Source organism: Sciurus vulgaris (assembly GCF_902686455.1).
Source record: "Sciurus vulgaris genome assembly, chromosome: 2".
Taxonomy (NCBI): Eukaryota; Metazoa; Chordata; class Mammalia; order Rodentia; family Sciuridae; genus Sciurus; species Sciurus vulgaris.
The window spans coordinates 23285802-23302746 of NC_136462.1; the positions used below are offsets into that span (position 1 = coordinate 23285802).

The 16945-nt window shown below is 39.7% G+C and overlaps 1 protein-coding gene across 1 annotated transcript in view; it reads left to right on the forward strand.

Moving 5' to 3' along the window:
* The window catches only part of SEL1L (SEL1L adaptor subunit of SYVN1 ubiquitin ligase), a 59698-nt gene extending 54253 nt beyond the window's left edge, over positions 1-5445 (forward strand). Inside the window, exon 21 of the mRNA XM_079128057.1 lies at positions 1317-5445. Within this exon, the coding sequence (XP_078984183.1) occupies positions 1317-1526 (210 nt within the window). The 3' untranslated portion in view covers positions 1527-5445. The remainder of the gene's footprint in view (positions 1-1316) is intronic.
* Positions 5446-16945: the final 11500 nt, after the last annotated feature.

Sequence of the window (16945 nt, forward strand, 5' to 3'; positions counted from 1 at the left end):
TATTCGGTACCATAAAAGGATGATGTTTCAACCTTTTGTTAATGTCTTTCAGAATAATTTGGTATAGCACTTTGGCCTCAGATTCAAGGTCAGCTTTCCCCTCCATGTTACAGATAGAAATGTAGTCCATGCTGCTCCAGCAGCAATAAGGAGAAATGAACTTCTCCCTTTTGCCACCTTTAGCCATGCTGCTGAGATCCTCCACACACAAGGCTCCAGAGTACTGCACATGTTAGATTCTGTCCTTCCTGTTGTTCATACATGTGTAATGTCAGTTGCTATAATTGCTTTGATGAACCAGAGTATGTCATACACTCTGCCAGTTGAAATTATCTTTTTCCTTTAGTTGAAAAGCCCACTGATTCTCTCAGGGACTAATTCAGACTCTTATATCCCAGAGTTCTCATCACTAAGTATGTTCTAGGATTTGATATTGCGCTGCCAAAAAGAGTATATTATATCTGCTCTTTTTAATATAGAAATGTAAAGACAATAAAATATCTCATAATCCTACCACCCAGATATTCCAACTTTTAAAAAGTACAAGTGTAATAAATATTAAAAGACAAATAGTACAGAAAAACACAAAATCTCCCATTTCAGGTCCCTCTTCAGTTGTTTCTTATAATTCTTTTTCCCAGAAAAATTTAGCACCTGTACCTACAAATATGCATTATGGAGATCTTGTAAATTTAATAAGCCCCATATTTACTAATTTGGGGGTGAGTGGTAGTCAGAAAATATCAGGAATAACTTCTCAAAAATGACAAATAAAATCCCATAGACTAAGAACATAACTGTTAGTTCAAATTCATGTGTTAATATACTATGAGTTTTAGTTAAAGCCTAACCAGAAAGCATTATCCATTCAGCTATTAGGCATTGAATCCTAGTAGTCTTTAGTTACATGAAAGGTAGCAAGAATAACTCAGCTGTCACCAGAACAGCTCTTCAGCTCGGGTGCCAGCACCACAAAGAGATTACAGAACCAAGATGCTCACGTTTCGCCCTGTTCCTTTATTATGCCAATGTTTCTTTCCATCTTTTTCTGTGGAAGATGATTGGAAACTGGTACATTAAATTACCAGTGGCAGGGGGGAACCCTCTTAGACATTGTATATAGTCAATCTCTATAGTAACCCTGTTCCTGAGACACATTATTGTGAACTTCAGTCGAAAGCTTTTAAAACCTTTTTTTAAAACATGTTGAAAAAGCAGTTAATTAATTCAGCATTTATCTCTAATATGTGATGTAACTTTCATGATTCCTTGCCTGGCATTGAAGTGATGATGAGTTTTACATTGTTTTCTTTAAGATTCGTGACATGTTCACCCAACTTGATATGGACCAGCTCTTGGGCCCCGAGTGGGATCTTTACCTCATGACCATCATTGCATTGCTGTTGGGAACAGTTATAGCTTACAGGCAGAGGCAGCACCAAGACATGCCTGTGCCCAGGGCTCCAGGGCCACGGCCAGCTCCACCCCAGCAGGAGGGGCCACAAGAGCAGCAGCCACCACAGTAACAGCCACCATCCAGCCTTGACCAGTGAAAACAAAGGAACTTGTATGCTGAGAACACTTGCATTTGATATAGAACTTGGGATCAGTGGCCACCTCCTGGAAGAGGCACAAGGAAGCATTGAACTCCTAAAGCTGCTTAGAATCCGATGCCTTTATTTTCAGGGAAAAGTAACTTAACTAAGTTGAATGTTTGTTTCAGTGCCATATGGAATAACAACTCTCAGTGGCTTTTCACTTTTTTTCTTTCTTCCTTTCTTCCTTTTTTTTTTTTTTTGGAAACACGTGAGACACTCAAAGTAATTTCTGCTGCATCCGGCTATCTTTCTTTATAATCTTTTTGGTCATTCTTTCAGTGGGCATAAGTTCTTATATCAAACGTCTTTGAGGTCTTGTGCATTGACACTAAAAACTGATCAGTGTAAAAAGGAAAACCCATATGTTTAAAAGTCTGAAAGTAAACTTGCCTTTTAAGTTGAAAAAGAAAACAAAAAAGATGTCTTCAAAGTATTTTGGAACTGCAAATAACTGAGAAATTTTTACCAGACCACATGCAAGTATACATATGCCTCATATTTTTTATTTTAAAAGGGAAGGTTGGGAAGTTTCTTATAGGTGATGGTCACACTTCATACCATGCTTTTGTCCTTCAAAGACTGAAAGGCTTTAAAGAGTTCTATGTGAACATCACTTCTTTGTAATAGAATATATGTAAACCTCTGTGAACTGACTCGTTGCACTAACGTGAATTTTCCCCGCCTACTTAATGTAATTTGCTTGTTTGAGTGGTACAGATCCTCGACCCAGAAGCCAGAGGTTGGACTAGCTGAGAGAAATTAAAAAGCAACATTGAAGATCTTTGGATGGGTACCAAGATCATAGATACACTTTCCCAAAAGTTGAAGTATTTGTTCCCAGATTTTATTTTAAAATACTTTGCATTTTTTACTGCTCAAAGAAGATATCAACATCCTGAATTCTTCAAATATGAAATATCATTGTCAGGGTATGGCATACAGTAACTACCATTATCATACTAAACTCGGAGAACTGAAGATGGATTAAGCTCAGTGACTGACAAAAGCAAAGGCCTGTTTGGACTATTTTGTATGTTCAGGTGGCTTTTTATTTCTGATAGTTTTATGTTATAATAAAAAGTTAACCATTTGCTTAGTTGTCACATTCACCATCTTCCCACTGTTAATGTTAGGAAATTCAAGGCTACTACACTTCATGTTTACGTGGTTAAATAGATGGGAGAAAACAAAAATAACAAAAAAGAAAATTGAGAACTTCAAGTAATCTCTCACATGAAAGAATTAAACCAAATTTATATTTCTTTTTATGGTTAAGTGGTGGTATTTGCCATTCAGTATCTATTCTGAGCCTACATTAGTGAGCAGTCCAATGTCAGTCCTTGTATATTAACCTTTGGACTTTTTACCCACAATCCCTCATCTGCCAGAAAACTTGAAGAATTTATTTCTTGTAGAGTTGTAATGCTTTGGTTTTTGAAGTTGGAATTTTATTTAGAATTAGATTTAATTAGTTTATAATGAACATGAAGGATTTAAATGTGAAGTTGTATACTTTTTTGTATGCTTGGAATATTAAGGGAAACCTGGTGAGCAAACTTTCCTCCCAGATATTTGCTTCCAAATTTGAAGAGGTGGTTGCATATAAAAGCATATCTGTAAGCGGTATGAAATGTTGCCCTCAAAAGTGTAATGTTGCTTTGGACAGCTCTTATAAATATAGTGACCCCCTTGATCTCTTGCACTTAGAAACTTGAGTGCAGATGGAACAATTTGTCAGGGTCTTCATGACTGCCTCAGCCCCCACTCTTCAGAATAAGTATAATCTATGTAGCAGCCACACACAGTTCTTCAGAAGGCATTAATTTAATTTAGAAGCTGAAGAAACTGGGCATGATGGCATATGCCTGCAGTCCCAGCTACTCCCAAGGCTGAAGCAACAGCCCGGGCAACATACTAAGAGCCTGATTCAAAAAAAAAGATTTGTTGAAAAACCCTGTAAGATGACTACCAACTTCCAGTTTTTTCCTGCACCATCCACCTCATTTCTCCTTAGATAGCATTTTTTAAAAATCTATCTTTACTTCCCTCCATTAATACTTGGAGAAGATATTTCTTAAACAGCATGCACTTGGGCTGGATGGGAAAGTATAGTCTTATTCTTCATGTAATAACAGACTTCCTGTTAGTTTACTCCTTACTGTGTCCTTTTTTATTATTAATACTGCAGATATCCTTTCCTTGGTTTGCTTCTACCTCCTCTTTTACCCTGGGCCACTTGCTTTTAGAAATTTGAATGGTAAAATAACTCAGTTCTTATGGCTTCCTTTAAAGACTGTCTCAAAATACTTTGCTCCCTTTTTCTTTTTGTTCATGGGACATGGTACCTAAGCAAATAGGAATTGGGTTTGGTTTTTCTCCTAAAATTAATGCACAATACTTATATAATCAAATGGCATCCATTTGAATAAAGTGACAATAACTAAAGCTAGTTAATGTCAGTGACATTAAACTAACTCCAGGATTCAGGAGTTTTAATGTTAGAATTTAGACTTACCAGATAGAGTGTGGCTTCATTCTCCATGGTAGCCCACCTTCCTGATGCCTTTTATAGTCTGTCTTTCAGCCTTCGAAGGTGATGACATTAGTGCTCTAGTCAGCTTCTCTTCTCTTGTGCATTAGCTTGGTTGGTTAGCCAACAGTTTCAGTCTTGAAACCATCCATTTTGCTTCTATTTTATTTTGCAAAGGTGGCACTGGTGGGTGTTTTTTCCAATTTTTTTTTGTGTGTGTGTGTGTGTGTGTTTGAAGTTTTTTCTGTTTTCTGGGTGAGGCTTACTTTAGTTTTGATTAATAGTCAATGGCACAGAAAATAGAAATCAGAATTCATTATTTAGTACTTAAATCAGATAAACTTTATGAATCAATTATCTTGATGTTCTTGAGGATTTGTTACCCTTCTGCATATAAGGCTAATTTCTGGGACTTTTACCACTAAACTGTTTTGTCTCTACCATTGGGAAGCTTTAGAAACTTCCACCAGTGATCTGGTGATGATCTGATGGTTCATTTAGTTAAGGAGCCTCCAGGAAAACTAATTATTTTATATAGAGAATTTCACTTGTTTTTCCCTCTCTTCTCTGCTTTTTATGTTTGCTCTTCAAACCATTGTTTTGGAAGTATGCATGCTAGCCTGTAGATGAAAACCACAGTTCTTCATGTGTGTAGCATGTGTACTAATGTCCAACTACATCTGCAAAAACTTCCTCTACAGAGGTTTGGATTAACATTTCACATGCACATTTCAAAAACAAGATGCTTCATTCAGGTAGATAGCCCCTTTACCTGCCAAGAGTAGCAGGGCTATTTTTCTCCAAAGACAGCTGGTATTTGTTTTGAAAGTGAACCTAATATATATTACACAATATTTGGACCAGAAGTATGCAAAAAATAACCAGAGCAAAAGAAAACTTCTATTTTTATGCAAACTTTTTCATCAGTCATTGCTCAAATATGAGTGAAAATATGCAATTAGTGAATGCCATATTTTCTGAGGCACTACTTGGTTTTTAAATGTGTAGTTTCATTGAAAAGAAGCTAAATTTCTCCATCCACTTGATATTTCAAGAAAATTTAAAATGACCCCAAATGACAATATTTGGGTCTTAGGATGACAATTTGTACAAGTAAAAAGTCTGATTTTATACACAAGAAAGATTCCTTGGTTATGTGCAGGGAGCCATCTCACATGTACTGTTTTTACTAATTTGGATTGACAAGTTAACACTATTTCTCTTTCATTAAAAAAAAAAAAAATGTTAGTATGATTCAAGTAACCACTATACATACTTAGAAGAGGAAGTTTAAAAAGACCATGCTGGCATTGTGAAGGAATACCATGTAGACTTTTTTGTGAATTTATTTTGTATTTAATGAAATGCAGTATAAAAGCTGGTGATGTGTAATATAATTGTGTAAACAGACAAACCCTGTTAATAGAGAGATGTACAGATTCGTTTTATACTGTATCTTGAAACTTGTGAAATAAAGATTCTGCCTCTGGTTTTCCTGTATCCTGTAGTGTACCACCACAAAGCACTTTTCCAACTACTCCTCTTAACTAAGGAAACTTCAGAAATTTAGAAGCTTCTGGAAAACATTTTTTGGGGGGCACTTTGAATCCCTGAAATTCATTGAAATCATTTTCGACTTCTGAAATTCAGATTCCTGTAAGTCAAATATTGTTCTAGGGAGAATATGAATTTGCCATTTGTTAAATCTCTGATGTTTGTTCCTAAATCAGCCTGTGATAACATGATTCACCTTAAATTAACCCAGTTATAGCATCATTTATCCAAAGTGCATTTGCTCATTCTCTAGTCCCAGGAAGTTTTTAAAGTTTGCAGAGATGTCAACTTACAACACAATAAAATCTAGTTAGAATAAGTAAGAAGATCTGAGTAAAAGGGAAATGGAAAATAACTGTTAAACTGGGAGTGAGCTTTGTATGCAAAATGTGAATCAGGGACTGGAATGTAGCTCAGTAGTAGAGTGTTTGCCCAGCATGCATGAGGACCTGGCTTTACACCCCAGCAGTACCACAAAAAAAAAAAAAGTGCAAATCAGGGGATACAATTTTGGCCCTCAGCTTCATAACAGCCAACTCAGAGGTGATCAAGACAGAATGTTACAGCTTAGAAGGCCCAGAACCTTGGATAAAATGGAGAATGCAAATTGTGGCAAGTTGGATCTTAATGTTCACTTCAAGGAGCACAGCCAGCCACCCCAGGTGACCTTGGGTGAAATGAAAGTTGTGGGGATGCTGGACATGAGAGGTATACCAATAGCAGTTGGGCCATTCAGCCTGGAGTTGGGTGTGATGCCTACTTACCACTTAGCCCCTTTCTGAGGAGTTGTTAAAATGCAGTGCTCAGTCTTCGTTGAATGAAACTTGATGAGAAAGAGCCTCTTTAACTTCCTTTGTGCTAATTTAGATTGCCTACACTAGCTTTGAGATTTGCTTGCACTAAATTACAGCATATACTTGACTGATGTAAAAGTAAAAATTTAGAAGGTAATTTCTGTAGTAGAAACTATGAAAAACAAAAGAAGGAAATTTTTTTAGTTTCTGGATAGTTTCCATGAATAAGCAAATAAAAATAAAATGAAGTTTAGTTTAAAAGGAAGTGCCTCTGTGTCAGGAATCTGTCATACTTCTGTGTGACTTCTGTCACCACCTAAAAGCCATCAGATTGAACAATTAGATTATAGATTAGACAACAATTAGATTATTGAACAATTAGATTGAACAATTATAATTAGATTCTGAAAATTCTATGAGCCTAGTGTATTGTTAGTGTTCATTTTGAACAAAATTCTGATTTTCCTTAGAGGACAAATTCTTTGGATTAACTTCTTTTAAACATGACCTAGTGTTAATTCTTAATTGTATACTAAATCCTGTATCTAAAAGCCCCACATATTTTTTTCTCATGTAAATTGAGTATATCATCCTACATCAGCTGACCTTCAAAATATTCATGTAAATATTTGTTGTTGCCCAATCCAGCCTTCTTTTGCCTTCTCGCTACCTCCGGGTAGAACTTTGTTGAAGTTAGCCTCGCAGGGTTGAGCATGATTTCTCATGTGCCTTGTAAGCATTCGGAGATTTAAATCTCCTAAGGGTTGTGACTTTGCAAATGAAGATTTCATTGACTTTTATATGATTCAAGATTTAAATATGAACAGAAACCTCATTTCTTGGAAACATTTATTTCAGGATATGAAAAGCACAGCTGTGAGTTTCAGAGTCTGGCCATCTGGGTTTCCCCACTCTTGCCCCATGGCCTTGCCCGTAGTATGCTTCTCTAAGGAAATTGTGATTAATTGAATTTTTTCCCCCTAAATGAAATCTGAGCCAAATAGAGACTAATCCTGATTGTGCGTGTGCATGCACCCATGGTGGGGAACAGAGGGAACCTTCTAGCTGGTTTTGTTTCCTTTATACACTCGTGTAAAATCTACTTGAATTTTTCCAACCTACACATATATGTTCTTTTATATACTCTTTGGTCAATGTTATTTGACCTGTAACATCTTAAACCATGCTTGGAAATTTATTGACAGGACTGAGAGTAAGAACAGTACAGTATTTCCCTATAGTACTTTTTCTTCTGGTGCTAGGGATTGAACCCATAGCTTTACAGATAGACCCCAGCTAGCTTAAGAGTCCCATTTTGGCTAGAAGTGAAGTATGTGCTGTAAGTGGAACTGTCCACAAGAACTGTTAAGAACAGCCTTTCTTTTTTGAAAAGAAAAGAAAAGGGTAATTGAAGATTTAAGTTTAATCGATATCTGTATTGTATTACTTATTTCAGGCAATTAAAGTCCCATAACAAAATTGATATTTTGTGTACTTAGGTTAGCTAAGGCACAGAAGAATCAACTAGGTCTCACCAAACACAATATAGTAAGTCATGAACAGGACATTATGTCTTAGAGTAGTGAAATAGAGGAAAGGCCTAGAACAGGCATGAAACCCTCACTTCAACTGCAGAAAAAGTAATTACAATTCCTTTGGCCTATTACCATTATTAAAAGGAGCTTTATAATTGTGTCCCCAGGTCAGGACAAGAGTCATGACAAATGGGACAGATACATAAGGTGCAGATTCAGACACAACAACCTCCACAGGCTACAGTGGGGTCTTGCATTCCTGGGTGCTGCTCCTCTGATGTTTGATCCCAAGAGATTAGTGATCAGTCCTAACCCCACTGAATGGCCCCAAAAAGTACAGAGGGAATAGTAAAGGGAAAAAATGTCTGGACCGACTGGGTGGCCTTCAGCAAACTGCTCATTTCATGTGGTTCTTACAGGCAGCATAGCACCCAGTCTCAAACTGCTAGGACCCTAGCCAACCACAGAAGATCTTAAAGGCTGGAAGTAATCGAATTGACTTTTTTCACTAAAAGCAGACTCTTACAGGCCTTCATGGTGGAAATAACACACTCGTCATCCTAAAATCGTCAACTCCAGACAATTTACAGGCCAAGTCGCCCTTCGTGTTAAAAAGACTGATAATAAATTTATAACCCAAGGTTTCATTTTGTCCATCAGCCTTTATCTAGACTATGTTCCAGGCACTGAAATGTAAAGTGAATTTAAAAATGAGCACAAATGAAAAGAATAAATTGAAAGAGGCTCTTGTACTCTGGGATCATCTTCACCACTGACTAAACACGACATCTGACCGACACTAAGTGCTTTACAAATTTTATTGAACTGAAAAATCCTCCTTGATGTTGGCACAGTTCATGTCATTCCCACTTAACAGAGGAGGAAGCAAGCTCAGGCTAAGCAACTTGTATTAGATCACACAGCTAATGTTAGTCATAAAACTGGAATTCAAGTAAAAGACTGTCTTGGCTATAAAACCCAAGTTCTTAACTATGATGCTATTCCATTGTCCTTAATGTGGTGTGGTAAGGTTTATAACGGAGGGGCCAACATAGTGCCATGGGGAAAGAGCAACAGCAAAATTTGTAAAATCTGCCCTGTCTACGTGTCAACTTGTCCACTCTGTCAAGCTGTTATACTCTTACCTCGCACTTCTAAAGCAGTGTTAACAGGTATTCCATGCTGCTTTACAATTTTAAAGATAAAACCCATCTGGAGCGGGTGAGGGTTAGTTCCTCTCTGGTCCACCATGTCTAGTGTCGGGTGGGGTGACTCAAATGGTATGAGGAGCCATTTGACTAGAACCTAAACCTTTTTCCCATTAGTATCTGCCAGGGCCAAAATATCCAAAATAGCTCCCACCCTGAGGTGCCTGGATGGAATGGGATGGATGAGCCAGAACGGCTGGAGATGGGCAATCCGCTTCATGTGCGGTTGTCTCAAGGCCTGCAAAATTGCCTCCAAGCTAGCATCCTGAGTCCAGGGGGAGAACTCAGCCTCGGGAATCCCAAATACCATTTCCACGGCATCAATCCATCACTTAGGCCAGCTCAGATTCAAAGGATGCCATATGGAAGAGCAACAGACTCCATCTCCCCATGGAGAGGATCAGCAGGGGAGGACAAGGAGGAAGAGTCTTGGAGATGAGGCTTCCACAATCACCGGTTCCTTTTCTCTGTAGCATCAGCAACCTTTGTAGTTCTTGACTTGGTAATGCAGATCGCCAGTGTTTGACTTGCTTGGTGATAACTTCTCTGCATGTAACTGGTGCTACGATTTGTGGGAAGACAGGGTGACACAGTGAATCGGACATCAGCCGCAACCTCGTGGACTACCTAAACAGTGGCCTGAAGGAACTTTTCAAGACCAAGGTTGTTTCCCTGATTTCAACTTTTAGGAGCTTCTAATGTAACTTACCAGCCCAGTTTGTCTACAGATTTATAACTAGACCTCCCACGTCCATTTTCCTGAAATAGATGAACGAATGAAAAAAGATTAATGGAGGATGTATGTTATGCTGTGTTAGTCATACCTGTTTCGATTCTTGCAACTGTTCCTGCCCTAAGGCTTTGCCATGCCTCTTTGCCCGACATCTTCCCCTGACCCGGTTCACTCTCCACCCCCCACCCCACCCCGCCCCCCCAGGTCTCTGTTCAAACTTGCCTGTGCCTACATTAAATCAGATCCATCTGTTATTTACCCCTGTTTTTTCTTTATAGCCCTTCTTATCATTGTTTACAATATTTGTGTAATCTTGATCTCCCAGTTGGTAAATCCCAAGAAGACAGGCACCAATCTGTCCTATTCAGCAGTGTGTGTCCAGAGCTTGGCATAACGCCCAGCACACAAATTAATTTGATTAATGTTTGAATTAGCAGATGGACTTTCCAGCAGAAATAACATTATAAAAGATGGTGAAGCTCCAGAGTCAGCTCTTAAGAAATCCTGCTAAATACAAATGTACTTGAAGGGTTTATGTAGTATTGTGTGACTTGGCCATTTTTCCGCTCCCTGCCTGGTTCTCCCTAATGCAAGCAAGCAGGAGAAATCCTCTCAGAAAACAACTCAAATGAGGCAGAGGAAACCCAATGCATCTGGCAGGTGCTTTCCCGGCTTCTGGGAGAAGGAGGGGCTGTGCTCCGGAAATAGGGGCAGAAGGGTGCTACATTGAATTTGGCCCATTGAAGTGACAAAGACCTTTGCAAACTAAAAAGCAAGAAAACACTGAGTACTTAAACCACAGTTGAAAAGAAACCAAGACAACCTCTACCCTCCTGGCCCTCAGTGCTGCCTGAATGCTTACTCCCGCAAGGCTTTGTGCCAGGAAGCACGCCCACAGACCTGGGGGTGCTGCTGTGTCAGCACTGGGTGCACGCAGACTTACACAGGACACGGGCCTTTCCATGCATGTCTTCCTTCACCCTGTAAATGGATACTGTCGTGAGATCATACTAAGGAGAAACTCAGAAGGAATAAGTTGGTGGATTTGCTTAGGTTTTCTCAAGTCTTCCCCAGTAACGATATTCTGGCTAAAATACATTAAAAACTGAAAACTAACCAGTGTCCAATATTTTTTCATTACTGAAAGGGTCTCACTCCTACCTTAGGATTTTGTGGCTGGAGGCCCTATCCAGCTCTTTTCATTCTATCTGGTTCCCTAGGTTGGTTTTGTTTTTGTAAAGGGAAGGACAGAACAGAGAACTGAATCCACAATGCAAGCAGTCTCCGCTTACTCTGTCTAGCATTATTTCACTGAAGGGTGAACAATTAATTGCACTGGGTTCTAGTATAGATGCTCTACACTTGTGTGTGTGTGTTTATGTGTTGACTTCCGGCCTCACGGCTCACAGGGCTACTCAATTGAAATGCAAATGCGGGCTCCTCTGAAAAGTGTGTCTGTAGTTACCAGAATATCCTCAAGAGGGCACCAAAGGGCTACTGCTGAGGAAAGTTGAGGCAGAAAAACTTCCAGAACTTTTTTAGAAGACTTTTCTGGGGATAGATGAAATCCGAGGGACACGTGCTCCCTAGCTTCCCACGACAAAAATCATTGTAACCACTAGACACATCATCTGGGCTTCTATTTAGCATCATTAATGCTTCCTCATTGCCTCTCTTGTGTTAAAAAAACAAAAACAATGAAGTAGCAGAGGACCTAAACTGGCTGATAGTAACCTGACAAGTCATCTTGCCAGTCCAGTTGTGTGCAAGAACATAAGAAACAGATCCACAGGTTTTGTAGCCTCTCCCACAGGTCCTCCACGGGCGGCTTCCCCAGACCCCCTCCAGGTTCTCCCACATTCCAGTGTCGCTCCTTCCACACCCAGGAGAGGGAGAGAAGCAGGCACTGAATGTGGAAAGTGTCAGCTGAAAGTAACTGAGAGGTGAGCCCCAGGGGCAGGAGGAGTGTCTGTTACTGAAAGTGACCCCATTCTCCCAGGAAGAATCTCCAAAGTGCTTGTGCTATTGTAGTTTGCATTTCCTTTACTAGTGAGGTAACCATCTTCCCTGTGCTAGAAGCCACGCATTTCTCTCTGTGCCATTAAGCAGGTTTGTTCATTTTTCCTATTTATGCCTTCGGGAAATTAACCTCTTGCTTAAAATTAACTGCCAGTTTTTTCCAGTTTGAGTTTTTTTTTTTTTTTTTTTTTTTTTTTTGGTGGTGGGGGGGTGGTTACCAGGGATTGAACTCAGGGGCATTTAACTACTGAGCCACATCCCCAGCCCATTTTTGTATTTTATTTAGAGACAGGGTCTTGCTGAGTTGCTTAGTGCCTCACTAACTTGCTGTGGCTGGCTTTGAACTTGCGATTGTCCTGCCTCAGCCTCTGGGATTACAGGCATGTGCCACCGTGCCCAGCTGACATTTGTTCTTTCACTTTGATCATGCATACTTTGTCTTGCATACTTTTTGTTGTTGTAGTTATACAGTCATATGTCCCAATCTTTTCCTTTATGGCCTCTGGGATTTTTGTCTTTTTAAATGTATGTTTCCAAGAAAGGGAAAGATGGAAAATAGGAAGAAAAATAGAAAACAGGAAGAAGGACTGGGATGGAACTTGGTGCCTTGTGTAGGCTAGTAAGAGATATTCTAAACTAATAATCTTTGTTTATTTAAATGCATTTAGAAAACAGGGAGGAGGGCCCAGGGTTCACCTTCCTTAGAATGCTGCTGGCAGCCCCTGAAGCAATCCCCTGGGATAGGTGAGGAGTCCCCTCTCCACCTTTCAGTCACATGCCAGATTCTCCCTGAGAGGAATCTCTCCTACATGCAGCTTTGTTCTTCGGTTGCATTTCAAAGATCATTTGGGCACTTTGCTGACTCCCTCCGGCCCAGTGCTGGAGATCTATTGAACCCAGGGCCTCACACAACCCAGGCAAGGGCTGTCGCACCGAGGCCTCAGCTGACAGCCTCTTGCCTCTTGCTCTGAGACTGTCTTCTCTGACCTACTTCCCTCCTGATGAACAATATAAACAGAAACTATCTTCAGTCAGATGCAGGAAGCTGGTTCAAGGCTGGCAAAGGTGGCAATGGTTTTGAAGGAAGAAAACAAGCTGGACAGACTGCTAAAGGAAACGGCTGGGTGTGGGGAGGGAAAGAGCTTCCTCATCTCCTCCTGAGAGCAGAGGACACATGAAACCATTTGTGACCCCCACAAATCTTCTAGATAAAATGCTTAGCATTAACAAGCCCTCAACTGGAGAAGGACACACAGTAATTTTTAAAGGACTCTGCTTTCATCATTACCCCTTCATTCCTCTTTTTCTCAAAGGATGTTAACTGTAATTACATATGAAGGAGGTGAAGAGTTATTCTAAAGTGTTATTAGTGCCAAATGAGTTCATGAGGGGCAATTAAGGAATAGACTTACTAAATGACAACATTCGTGAGAATGTTTTTAAATCTAAAAACTATTAAGAAAACACAATTCAAATGTTTCTAAGTTGAGAAAGAGGTGAGATTATCCTTAGAGTGATTCCTTGGAGAACTACTGAGAGTTATCCATTTTATGTCCTGCTCCCTACACATACAGCAGTTTCTCAGAGCAGCTCCCAGTTTCCAAGCTTCTGGAAAGGTGGCCTTCCCTTGGCCCAGATGCCAGCAGTCTCAAGACTAGAAAATTCCAGAAGCTCTCCAAGAGCCACTACAAAATCTCCTTGTTGCAAGCCTCCCAGCTTTTCTTCCACATCCATATGCACAGTTCTGTGGGACATGCCATGCCAGTTCTAACCTACTCATAGCTAGCAATCCACCCCTTGGACAGTGGGGCATTGGGCTAAAGGAGCGTTTTGTAACTCTCTTTTCCATTGTTCACAACCAGAGGGAACATTTTCTATGCTTTTCCCCTAATTCCAACTCCCTCCCCAGGAAATTTTAATACCACATATACATCTGTTCATGCACTACATGCGCATCTGTGCATTACAAATAAAAAGGTTTCTTTGCTCCTGCCAAGAACTCATTTTCACTCTTGGTGGACAATATGACCCCTGTCGAGTATGGTGCAGGAGATATTGCAGCACTATTTGTAATAGCAAAAGATTAGAAATAACTTAGCTGGGGAGATAGCTCAGTTGGGAGAGTGCTTGCCTTGCAAGCACGAGGTCCTGGGTTCGATCCCCAGTACCCCCCCAAAAAAAGAAAAAAAAAGAAATAAATGTCAATCAAAGGGATCAGTTCTCTAAAGCATGCTACAACCAAGGACTACAGTGACATGTAGACTCAAAAGGGAAGGAGAACTCCTTCTTTGTATTAATACGATAAGATCAAACTGTGCAAGGAAAAGAACAATGTTTACAAAATGGTGCCCTTTTATAAAAGGGAGAGGAAGAAAGGTTATACTCGTTTGCACATGCCTAAATTATCACAGAAAAGTCACATGTGGAATGAGTGACCTTGGTGTCCTTAGAGGAAAGAAAACTGCATAATAATGGGGCAGTGATGGAAGATAAAATTCTGACTATGCCCTCTGACCCATGGGATTGTGTTAAAAGTTCCACATCTAAATTTAAAGATGGCATTGATGCTTTGGGTGTGTCTTATTAAAATGTTAGCCTTGCAAAATTAGTAGTGTTCCTTTGATATTGCCAATTGAAGGATTCTCTAGTTGGTTGGATTTAAGGACCTGAGAGCACACATCTTTTGCCTCTGTCCTCCATTTCTACAAACTTGGAGTAAGGTTTTTGCACCTTGGGGGTTTCCAAACACCTCCAAAACTAGCTGAGCTTGAAAGTGGAATTTCCCTAGCTCCCCATTGTAATTTCTCTGCTCAAACATAGCTTAATTCCTACATAGCCAGATGTGGATTATCCACACTGTAGTTTATACAACTTCTCACACCTGCCACGGTAACTTTATCCTTGGGCAAGGAGTCATTGCCTGATCAGATGAACATTCTGAGGCCAAAATTTCCCCCAAATATTCCTGCCATTGATGATGACTCATTTTCTAAACAACCAGAATCATAAGCCAGTGAGGAGCTCTTTACAGAGTGAATTTTTGTTATTAATGTTGCCACTCAATTGGATGGTACTCTGCATGCTGTTGAAGGTTCAGGTAAGCTCCTTTCTGAACTTATTCATCAGGTTGCCATTGGTTAGTATTAAGCAAGTGCTGACCATGGACTCATGGCCTGGAATCTGGTCCTACCACTTGGCAGCAAAACAAGGCTTAGTCTCAAAACCATGGTCAGGACTTTTTGGTAATGATTAAATTGTAAATAATCATAGCAACAAAAGAAAGTCACTGACATGTTCTTCATAGGATGAAGATGCACTCTGGATATTCTGTGCTGCAGCCATTGTTAAGAGCTGAGTGGCTGAAATGCAGGAGGCAGGGTTTCTAATCTTCCAGCTTAAACAGGTGCCAGTTTAGGGCTATTTCATTTTCTGTACAAGGTCTTTATCTAATAGCTTTGCCAAAATCCTTAAAGATGATAAAATTTTAGCATACAGGGTTTTATTTGGTGAGGGAGTGAAATTGAGGATTGAACCTAGTACAATGGTCTACCACTGAACTATACCCCCAGCCCTTTATTTTAAATTTTATTTTTTATTTTGAGGCAGGGTCTCACTAAGTTGCCCAGGCTGACCTTGACCTTGTCATCCTCCTGTCTCAGCTTTCTGTGTAGCTGAGATTATAGGCCCATGCCACTGTGCCCAACTATTTAAGATTTTTAAAAGACAACTTTTGTCAAAGTATAGGGGTGTGTTACTTAAAGTTAGGAAATGTTCCAACAGATGCATCATTAGGTGACTTTGTCATTGTGCAAACATCACAGAGTGCACTTTTTGATGGCATCAGTCAATCAAGATGACCTTGGATGCCATCAAGAGACAAAAAAAACAGAAGATTTACAGAGCTGCAGCTGGATTAATATGGCATATTGTTTTACAGTAAACTGTTCTCATAAGCACAAGGAATACACCCTAAAATAATGATCAATAGCATAGTAAATGCATAAACCAGTACATAGCTATGCATTATCATCAGCAAGTATGATACACTGTACATAACTATATGTGCAGTAGACTACATGCCAGTCAGAACAGTGAGTTTGTTCACATCCACATGACCATAGACACCTGAGGAATGTTAAAGGGCTACAGCATCACCAGGTAATAGGAATTTTTCTGCTCCATATAATCTTCCAGGACCACAGTGGCTGAAATGTTACACAGTGGAGGGATGATAGTAGTTGCTGGTCATTCCACTCTCTAGAGAAAAGAAGCTAGTTATACACTTGGCAATTGAAGTCTTCCGTTCCTTTGATACTTATGAAAATGTGTTTAAATTTCCAAATCGGATCAGTATTAAGTAAAAAAGTAAAATACTATCTTTTACATTGATTCTGGATATAATGAAAACAGAGTTGTTTATCATTAGGGTGGGGCATTGGTCTCAGAATCACACAAAGAATTGCTGGATAAGCAGACAGCTCCAGTGATCTAGCTAACAGACATTATTAGCCCAACTGATGGAGAGGAAGAGCACTTCTTCTCACTATTTAAAATCAATTTGAATTTAAAATTCAAATCTCTAGGCCCACCCTAGGCCAGGGGAGGTCAGGACACTTGATTGACAGCCTCACTAAAACTGTGTGAATTGGGAAAGGAAAAGAGAATCTGGGAACTGCAGCCCAAAGAGAAAGGGATTCAAAGTCATCAAAATCCATAAGTTCCATTACAAACACCATATTTATTTTGTGCTCTTTTATTCCATCAAGGATACTCATTCAAGAACCCAGAATGTCCAGAGCTATAAATGAGGGACTTCAAGTCTTTTCCTAGAGAAGCTGACAGTCTAGCTGAAGACCAGATACAATAACACACCAGCCTGTAAATTTAGAGACTCAGATCTAACCAAGTACAATCGAAAACACTCAGCAAAAAAAGACATGTCTGAGGCCAAAACTGTGGGTCCCTCCATGACTT